This window comes from Sphaerodactylus townsendi, unplaced genomic scaffold, assembly GCF_021028975.2.
Source record: "Sphaerodactylus townsendi isolate TG3544 unplaced genomic scaffold, MPM_Stown_v2.3 scaffold_1040, whole genome shotgun sequence".
In the NCBI taxonomy this organism is placed as follows: domain Eukaryota; kingdom Metazoa; phylum Chordata; class Lepidosauria; order Squamata; family Sphaerodactylidae; genus Sphaerodactylus; species Sphaerodactylus townsendi.
Genome location: NW_025949563.1, coordinates 1,080 through 11,557, shown reverse-complemented (window position 1 = coordinate 11,557; position 10,478 = coordinate 1,080). Strand labels below are relative to the sequence as shown.

Genomic DNA, 10,478 nt, shown 5'->3' with positions numbered 1-10,478 from the left:
CTAGAACACGGCCATACAGCCCGGAAACCACACAGCACCCCAGCGATTCCGGCCGTGAAAGCCTTCGACAATACATTTTCAAAATTTGCTATAGCGACTAATTTGGCTGCATGTTTGTCTGGGAAATCACGAGAAAGCTAGAAACTGGTTGAAGGCCGGTCCCCTTTCCCCCCTCAAACCAGGTTGTAAATGAGCAGTTCGAATTTTTTATCAAAGGCTTCCACAGCTGGAATCAAAAGGCTGTTGGGGGTTTTCCTGGGCTGGTAAGTTTTGCTACTAACGCTGCCTCATGGGTAATTTTTGCTGATGTTTTGCACGGATCGACGGCAGGCATCTTCAGTGGCATGCCCCAGTAAGATCTGTCCGTCTCCATGGCGCATGTGAAACGCAGCTTCCCGTGTCTTGCCTGTGAAGATGCCAGCCGTCAAAGCGGGCAAAATGGTAGGAGCAGTGGTGGGATCCAACAATTTTAGTAACAGGTTCCCATGGTGGTGGGATTCAAACAGTGGCGTAGCGCCAATGGGGCTGGGCGGGGCACGACGGGGGCGTGGCCGGGCATTCCGGGGGCGGGGCATTAATAATTTTTCTGTTACTGTAAAAAACTCTTACTCGTAAAAAACAAAAAGTTCCTAATTTCCAGCTGGTATCTTTCTGCCCAAAATTTTAACTCATTATAGCAAGTCCTATCGTCTACTGCCAACAGATACAACTAAAGAGTCCTCTGGACCCAACGGTAGTTAAAGCAGACCTGGGCATTATTTATTTATTTATTTATTTATTTATTTATTTGTTTGTTTGTTTGTTTGTTTGTTTGTTGCATTTTTATACCGCCCTCCCCTGGAGGGCTCAGGGCGGTGTACAACACTAACAAACAGACAATAAAACCAGATAAAAATAAATTAAGATTTAAAATGCAGTCTTAATTATATGGCCCCCGGGCCACATCCGGCCCACCGGATGACCCTGACTGGCCCCCCTGCCTTGCTGTGGAGCGAGGCGCCTTTGAAAGCCCCGCAGAAGCCAGTTGCCTTGGCTTTCAAAAGCGCCTCGCCCCCCTGCCTTTTGGCCCGGCCCTCCACAATATTTTCTGTTTCTTATGCGGCCCCATGGAAAAAATAATTGCCCGCCCCTGAGTTAAAGGGTCCCTCCTCTTACTAGCCGGCAAGCTCCGGGCTACGAGAAAGAAGAAGAGAGGGCGAGGCGAGGGCGTGGAGACGGAAAAGCGGACCCAATTGGTAACCCCCTCTCGGCACATACAAATAATTAGTAACCCACTCTCGGGAACTGGTGAGAACCTGCTGGATCCCACCTCTGGGTAGGAGCTAAAGCCTACCAGATCACAGCCAAACACAGCCCGGAAACACCCACAACAGCCAGTTTGGACTGTCTGTCCAGCTGCTGCCTCATCTAGGAGCCCTCCCCAAGTCTTTGCCCCTCCCAGCCAGGATCGCAAAGCGCCCTGAGTCTGAAACATGGTGGAGGGTGGGAGGGGGAGAATTGGGGACGGGGAGGCGGGCAGGGCTTGGGCATTGAGGAGTGGGTAGGTAGGCGTCAGGTGGGCAGTCTTGCGTGCTTACTGGGTGATGTCGGCGAGGAGGTCCCTCCCTCGGAAGCTGTCGTGGTGGATTTGGTATCAGGCGAGATTGCCAGGCGGGGCATACCGGGGGGCGGCGGCGCCAACATCTGTGTGGAAAGGTAGTGCCCGGGTACCTTCACTTGGCCACTTCCATTTAACTAGGGACACAACACAAAATAAAAAACAAACAAACACACACACACACAGCAAGCCATTAGACCCGCCCACTGGAGCCGCCGCCCCGCCCCGGCGGAACCTCCCCTCTCGCAATGGTACTGGCGTCCGGAGAGACCGCATTGGCCTCTTGGGGGGAGGGCAACCTGGGCCCGCTCGCCTTCCTCTCAGCACAGGGGGGTCCTCCTCAAAACTGTCCTAATGGGCAAGTCACGTGTTTGATAAATGGACATCTTTCTTTTAATATCGAGCATAGCCTTCCTCTTTACTCTCTGGAGGCCCACAGTGGGGATATCCGTAGCCCCCAGAGGACTGTGTATCAGGCCAGAGAGACAACAGGCGGTTTTCAGGGTGCGCTGGATGATTGGTTCAATGCACCTGGGCTGCTTCTGTTTAACGCCAAAGATGTATTCAAGGGTGGGGGCAACGGGGACAGGCCATGGAAAGGCAAAAAGAGCTTTATTTTAAAAAGGGAGGAGGAAATTCTTGGGAATACTTAAAAAAAAAAGCCCTCCAAACAGAAATGAGACAAAAGGTTGAAATGAAGGAAAAGTGAAGGCGGCCCACAGCCAGGGCTGGCACAGGAAGTGGGGCAAGGTGGCATGGCTCGGCATGTTCCTTGGCAGATCCACAGCCAAGGAATGCTTGGGACGATCTACGGCAGGGGTGTCAAACATGCTCCAAAATTTGCAGCCGTTTCCCAAGCTGGGGTTGGCGACTCTGCCTGTGCTGATGGGGTCTTAAGGTCACGGAAACGTTGTGTTCTGTTCCTTCCTCCTGGAGTGCTTCGGAGGGGAAGGCAGCAGCGTGCCCCCCCCCCCGCCCCCCGCAAGTCAGGGCCAGCCCTGCCCAAAACTGCCTGATTTTAACAGCAAAAAGGGGAAGAAGAAGAAGAGTTTGGATTTATATCCCCCCTTTCTCTCCTGCAGGAGACTCAAAGGGGCTTACAATCTCCTTGCCCTTCCCCCCTCACAACAAACACCCTGTGAGGCTCCGAGAAGCCGTGACTAGCCCAAGGTCACCCAGCTGGCGTGTGTGGGAGTGCACAGGCGAATCTGAATTCCCCAGATAAGCCTCCACAGCTCAGGCGGCAGAGCTGGGAATCAAACCCGGTTCCTCCAGATTAGATACACGAGCTCTTAACCTCCTATGCCACTGCTGCTCCTCCTTAACCTCCTACGCCATAGAATCCCCCCCCCATTTTTCTCCCAGTAGCCCCTCCCTCGCGGCCTTTTTCTTCTTAAGGACTGGGGACTTGCGGGGCCAGAGATGAAGAGATTTAGCCTCATCCTCTTTTGGTTCTTTCTGTCTCCCTCCCGACATGACTCTGCTCCTTTGCCACTGAAAATCCCAGTTTAAATGCACAACTGCCCGATCGTCGGTCACACAAAGGTCCAGCTTCGTAATTGACGATTTAACGATCAGGAATCTCAACTTTCCCGCTCTCCCTGTTTAAACCTGCCTTCCTTACCGCTACTACTATGTCTGAGATGGCAAAAACACCTATATGGCAAATGCTGTATTAGGAGAGGGAAGACCCGGGTTCGAGCCCCCACTCCGAGCACGCTTGAGGCCGGCTTCTCTCTCCCTGCCTAACCTACCTCGCAGGGTTCTTGTGAAAACTAAAATGGAGGCGAAACCCCTGGACTCTGTGTCTGGCACCTTGATATGCTCAGGGGAAGTGGGCGAAGACAAGATCAAAACTGAGTCACGGGGAATTATTTTTAATCCCCGTTTTTTTAAAAAAATGTGCAAAACGACGCCCAGAGCAGCCATCCAACGTATGAATAGCAATTGCATTGTATGGTCGAAGGCTTTCCGGGCTGCGTGGCCGTGGTCTGGTAGATCTTGTTCCGGACGTTTCGCCTGCATCTGTGGCTGGCGTCTTTCGAGGCGTATCACAGAGAGAGTGTGCTAACTCCTCTCTGTGACACACCTCTGAAGATGCCAGCCACAGATGCAGGCAAAACATCAAGAACACGATGTACCAGACCATGGCCACGCAGCCCGGAAAGCCCACAACAACCAGCATATGCACTGTTTCTTGAAATTGCTATTTTCATTTTTATGGGTATGAAACTAAATGGAATGCGTTGTTTCTGTTTGGCCCTGTCAGGGGTCTGCAACCTGCGGCCCTCCAGATGTTCATGGACTACAAATCCCATCAGCCCCTGCCAGCATGACCAATTGGCTGATGGGAATTGTAGTCCATGGACATCTGGAGAGCTGCAGGTTGCAGACCCCTGGGCCCTGTCTTCGCTTATGGCCCAAACAGATCCTGCAGAGGTGCTTATAAGCCAGCCAAGGTAGACAGTTCAGGTGAGAACGTTCCAGCAAGGATGCCTTTGCTATACCATCTCTGGGTTCCGTCTCCATATTGGAGGCGGGGGGGGGGGGGGGGAGAAGGAACAGTAGTGAGCCAAAGGTTAACAGTATTGAATAAGCCACAGGCATCCTCTTCCGGCTGCTCTTTGATGGGACCACCTGCGGGGGGAGGGGCTTCCCACCGAGGCGGAGGGGGGGCCCCCACCGGCCAGCCTGCTGCACATCAAACAGTAGACCCACGTGCCTGTGTGTGCGCGCGCACGGACTAAAGGGGGTGTTGCAACTGCAGGGGGTGGACTTCATAAGGAACCCCCCCCCTCAGAGAAACAGCTGGCATCAAAGCAGCCTGAACTCATTTTCTCCACCTCAGCAAACACCGCCCCCCCCCCCCCCGCCCGCCCCTTTTAAGGTCTTTCGCTGAGATTTCTTTAATGCACATGAGGGAGAAGTTGAAGTTTTCCAAGTCTGGGGGTTTAGGTTGGCCAGTCCCATTACTCCGATCCTTTCTCTGACTCCCCTCTTCTGGCTCCCCCCCCCCCCACAACACGCATCATCTCCGGCACTCCCGTTGGCTTCAGCAAACGCAGTGGAAGCACTCAGCCCTGGGACACACGGTGCTCTCTCCCCTGTGCTCCCCGCTCACCCCTGAGACCTCTTCCCAAATCCTCAAAGGGTAAACGCACAGGGTAAACGCACTTCTGAGCCGCTCTAACACACGACGTCTTCTCAAATGGCTTCTTCGAGAGCAACTAACCGTGGCTAATTTCATTCAGGTTCCTGCAAATCCATCAGGGGCATGATACCGTGTTTCCCCGAAAATAAGACAGTGTCTTATATTAATTTTTGCTCCCAAAGGTGCCCTATGTCTTATTTTCAGGGGATGTCTTATTTTTCTGTGTTCTGTCCGTCGGGCATGCTTCCAAACAAAAACTTTGCTACGTCTTACTTTCGGGGGATGCCTTATATTTCGCACTTCAGCAAAACCTCTACTACGTCCTATTTTCAGGGGATGTCTTATATTCGGGGAAACAGGGTATAAACTCCAATTGTTGCATTGAATTATGTAGCTCAGTAATGCAATCACGTACATATGGGCTACCTACCATTGCCTACAAAACAGGAATTTCACTGTATTCAATTAAGATGCTGCCACAGGAGGTGGTGATGACCACTAACCTGGATAGCCTTTAAAAAGGGGTTGGGCAGATTTATGGAGAAGTCAATCTATGGCTACCAATCTTGATCCTCCTTGATCTCAGATTGCAAATGCCTTAGCAGACCAGGTGCTCAGGAGCAGCAGCAGCAGCAGAAGGCCATTGCTTTCACAGCCCAAAGGCACCTGGTGGGCCACTGCAAGTAGCAGAGTGCTGGACTAGATGGACTCTGGTCTGATCCAGCAGGCTTGTTCTTATGTTCTTAAGTAAGGCCAGCGTTTTGAAGATTCGAACACTTTACCCAATCACCTTTAACAAACACTTCAGTAAAACCTCTACTACGTCTTATTTTCCGGGGGTGTCTTATATTCGGGGAAACAGGGTACTAGCAAGTTACAGAAAAGCAAAGCCCACATTCTAAGGTGGGTTTTATAGCTACAGTACAGAAGTCGTACAGTAAAACAAAACAAACAAAACAAGGCTGGTTTCTAGTCCTCATGACAGCAGAGCAAAGGTACAGAAGTGGCGGGATGGAGGCGGTGCTTGCCCTAGCGGCGTCTGAGAGACCCGGGCTGATTGGTCCCCATGCAGCCCTTGAAATCGCCTCCCGAGTTGGGCAAAAGCAGCCCAGACTCCCCCGGTCCTATCACGCTTGAGGTCAGAAAGAGGGCGGACACAGTCAGGGGCAGCTCCTTACCGGTCCTGGCTGTTGATTGGACGGATCACAGGCCAACGAGACGAGGTCTTTCAGAGGATCCTGCGGATTCAGATGAGGCGGGTACCTTATGGCTGTGTGGGGGAAGTAGGTGGAGGCCGTCTGGGACAGGATCGAGGTGGTGGGGAAGTGCAGAGCGGAGGAAGGGTGGGGGCTTCGGGTGATACCTGCAGGGGGCGAGAGAGACAGAAAGGAGAACTTTGGTCGCCAGCGCACACCCAGCCCCTCCTGCTCCCGTGCACCACTGTGGAGACTATGGGGGGGGGGGGGACAGTGGCCCCACGTGACCTGGCCTTCCTTTGGCCACCCTCTGGCCAAAGCTAACCCCTAACCATAAACTCAGGGCATTTCCCCACTTGCCACGACCCCCCTGTATGCCGCGCGCTGCTCTCAGCGCGCGTCATTTCTGGCGCGCGCGTGGGCTTCCCCACGACCCCGCAGTCATCAAAAGGCGCCGTTTGGAAGAGCGCCAGGAATGATGCGTGCTGAGGGGGCGCGACAGCGTCAGCGTCGGGGCGGCTGCGTTCAATACGCCACCACTAGTAGTGGGGGGAGTGCGGGGGGGGGACCCAGCGCTACTGCCTACAGTAAGCTGGCGGGGCGGAAAATAAGAAATGAGGAAAACGCCCTCAGATGGACATTCTCAAGAGCAAGATGCAATTCCTTTCCATCGTCTTGACTCCAAGGCCGGTTCTTACACATCCCCCGGCATGATCAACACTGTTCTTTCTGCCCTACTTACACTGACTCCCTTGGACACATCTTGCTCTCCTACCCTAAGTATAACAGCTTCAGGCCGGACTTCTCCGCCTTAACCTCGGATTCTCAGGTCTTCCTTTCAATGCAAAGATGATTTTCCTGCTCAGCAATCCTGAGGCTGGAATAACGGAAATCGTGGCCCAATTTTTGCTGCGCGTTTCGAACTCAGTCCCCTTGGCTGCTGACCATATTACTGTTCCCTGCCGGATCGACTCCTTACTTTCCCTGTGTTCTATATGCCTAATAAAGGTCTCTGACTCTGATTCAGAGCCTCCTTCCCAGCACTCTTGGGAAGTCACCAGACCCCTTGAGAGTATCTCAGCTCTAGCACCCCCACTTTCCTATGATGCTACATACCTGGCTGAATGAAAGGGTCCAATTGGCACAGGTAAAACCCTCACTTTCCCCCCAGCTTTGCAACTGAAATGACAGGCATGCGTCGCAACCAATCGAACGCTGGCGTAGCCGCCTTCCAAGAGGCAGTGCTTTTTTGTTCTGTTTTTTTTAAGTGCCAATTTGTCTAGGATGCCGGTCTCCAACTGGGACCCGAGGACCCCCCGGAATTACAGCTCACCTCCAGCTTACTGAAATCAGCTCTTCTATTGTTGAAGACTTTCACGCCCGGAGCCACTGGAGCGTTGTGGGTTTTCCGGGTTGTGTGGCCGTGTTCTGGCGGCATTTTCTCCCGACGTTCCGCCTGCATCTGCGGCCGGCATCTTCAGAGGACTGAAGGTGCAGGCGAAATGTCAGGAGAAAATGCTGCTGGAACACGGCCACACAACCCGGAAACCACACAACACTCTAGTTCTTCTTCTTCCTAGAGTTGTCCCACAAATGCAGGGTCCGCTGCTCGGGTTTTTAAACGCCACTTCTCTCGCTCGAGCGCATTGTCTGGTTCGGGGGTCTGCAACCTGTGGCTCTCCAGATGTTCATGGACTACAATTCCCATCAGCCCCTGCCAGCATGGGCAATTGTCCATACTAGCAGGGGCTGATGGGAATGGTAGTCCATGAACCTCCGGAGAGCCACAGGTTGCAGACCCCTGTTCTAGGCAGAGGGAAGCCCTTCCCACTTGAAAATGGCCCCATCTGGGGCCATTCTAATTGCCAATGTCAGGCTTAATATTGTCCATGTTGATGGAAAATCGCAGTTGACTTATGGGGATCCCATAGGGCCGTGGTGGCGAACCTATGGCACTCCAGATGTTCATGGACTACAATTCCCATCAGCCCCTGCCAGCATGGCCAGTTGGCTGATGGGAATCGTAGTCCATGAACATCTGGAGAGCCACAGGTTGCAGACCCCTGGACTCTGGTTGCAGGCATGTAACTACAGAAATCAGTTCCCTTGAAGAAAATGGATACTCTGGAAGGGGGACTCTGTGGCGTTGCATCCCACTGACGTCCCTGCGCTCCCCAGGGTCTATCCACAAATCTCCAGGATTTTCCCAACCTGGATATGGCCTAACTCCCCCCCCCCCAATTTCTTTCCTGTGGCAAGGGGGACATGGCAACCCTAAATTTATCACTGGGGGCCCTTCCGCACATGCAGAATAATGCACTTTCAATCCACTTTGAAGCTGGATTTGACTGTGCAGAATAGCAAAATCCACTTTCAAACAACTGTGAAAGTGGATTGAAAGTGCATTATTCTGCATGTGCGGAAGGGGCCCAGGTTAAAGGAAGAGGGGGCAGATCAGAAGTGGGATCCAGCAGGTTCTCACCAGTTCCCGAGAGCGGGTTACTAATTATTTGTGTGTGCCGAGAGGGGGTGACTAATTGGGTCTGCTTTTCCGTTAGAAATTCCATTAGGTCCAAAAATCATCAAGTCCTGTTGTTTCCTATGTGGCTGGTTAGCGAAGGTAGAAAACGGGATCATTCTCCCTGTTGGGCTGTTTTAAAAACATGTTTTAGAGATAGGGTAAAGTTCCTTGTTCAAGGAAAGTCTCCTTCTTTTGATTTCTAGAAACAAAATTAAGTATTTGAAAGTATGAAGTATTTGACAGGCAGTCAATTAGAGGAGAAGTAGTTGTTTCCGTTGGCAGTAGACGAGAGGACTTGCTATAATGAATTTAAATTATGGACAGAAAGATTCCAGCTGGAAATTAGGAACTTTTTTTTTACAGTAAGAGTTTTTTAAAGTAACAGAGAAATTATTAATGCCCCGCCCCGGAATGCCCGGCCACGCCCCCGTCATGCCCCGCCCAGCCCCATTGGCGCTACGCCACTGTTTGAATCCACCACCATGGGAACCTGTTACTAAAATTTTTGGATCCCACCACTGGGGCAGATACACTTTCTTTTTAAAAAAAGGACAAAAAAGAACTGGAGATATTTAGGGGGCAGGACCTTGGGAACACCGAGGAGCATGCGGTAGCAGCCAATCGGCATCCTGCCTCTCCTTGGAACCTGTTGAATCATTTTATTATCCCCCCGAGTGCTTGACCCCTCCTGACGTACCACTATGAACAGCAATGACAGGCCGCTGATGTTGGGTGAAGCTGGTCAGACGGGGTGATGAATCCTGCGGCGACGGGCTGTTGAAAGGAGACTTGTCCATGTCCTTTTTGATAGTTGGGGAGATCCCTGGGTGGGGAGGGAGAGCAGAGGAGAATTTGTCCCTGTTTGTTATTGACCAATTAGCTTCGGTTGACAAAAGCAATAGCAAGGAAGTCAGAGTTTCAGCGCTCACGTCCAGTCTGGCCCCTGTGCAGGCCTCTCCCAGGGGCTTTCCCCACTGACAGAGTTGAACTAGTTTCTACCTAGGTTCACCTCAGTGAATCCCCACTGCCACCGAGCTCAACATTGTTTTGTCTCAATTCCCCCCCCCCCCCCCCCAGAACTGCAACATCCTTGTCACAGTTATGAACTACACTTTTCTGCCGGAACAAGGTCGATACCGCTTCAAAGCTTCGAAGTGGGGAAGCATCGAAACGACACCTCATCCGTTCAACCAATCACGAGCCGCTTTTGTGGCATGCGCAGAATGGGAGAGTTGTGGCGGGCAGAAAGCGCATGTAACTGTAAACTGTAAAAACTGTAAAAAAAAAAGAACGCTCCCGTTTCCCACAGTAACGCAAGCGCCAATCACGATCGAGGGGCGAAACAGGCACCAAGATGATCCCGCCCACTTAGCTCGATTCCAGGGGGCCAACTTAGTTGCTGTGGGGACAGCCTGGAATTGCCTTCCACTGAAGGGAACCGAGTCGACCTTAGCTCCCTTCTGTAGTGGGGAAAGCCAACTTGATACAGTACACGAGGAACAGGTATTTTCAAGGAGTCTACCTCCGAACATAGTTTCTAAACTTAGGTGCCATTGTATTTATTTAAAGGAATCATCAATAGCCACTGCCAGCCCCTACCTTCACGAATGTGCATATAATCCCCCTTTTCAAAACCATTACAGGTGGAAAGGTACTGGCTGAATATTAGGGAATTTTTTTTTTTAATAAAGAGTTGTTCAGCAGTGGAATTGCCTCCCCCAGGGAAAGGGTGAGCTCCGCCTCGCTGGCCGTCTTTAAGCAGCAGCTGGACAAACACTTCCCCAGATGCTCTAGAGGCGGAGTCTGTATTGAGCAGGGGGTGGGACTAGATGGCCTGCACGGCCCCTTCCAACTCTATGAGTTTACGAGGCCGCCGTGACACCCCGTGGCAGTGAATTCCACTAGCCAGTCAACACAATGCGCAAGAGAATTTAGAAGGTGGGTTGGGATTGTTAAGAGATCTGGGCGTTAGAAGCGCAAAAGTTTAATTTCTGCTAGAGAGGTTATTTTGAC

General features: G+C 51.9%; 1 protein-coding gene across 1 annotated transcript; it reads right to left on the bottom strand.

Annotated features, from left to right (window-relative positions):
- Positions 1-1,403: 1,403 nt before the first annotated feature.
- Positions 1,404-9,288, bottom strand: LOC125424800 (nuclear factor 1 C-type-like; the record flags this gene model as incomplete). Its single annotated transcript, XM_048482228.1, has 4 exons — positions 1,404-1,465; positions 1,578-1,734; positions 5,927-6,111; positions 9,163-9,288. Coding segments are annotated over 4 exons (530 nt in total), but the record flags the coding sequence as incomplete, so codon positions are not given.
- Between the last annotated feature and the right edge of the window lie 1,190 nt (positions 9,289-10,478).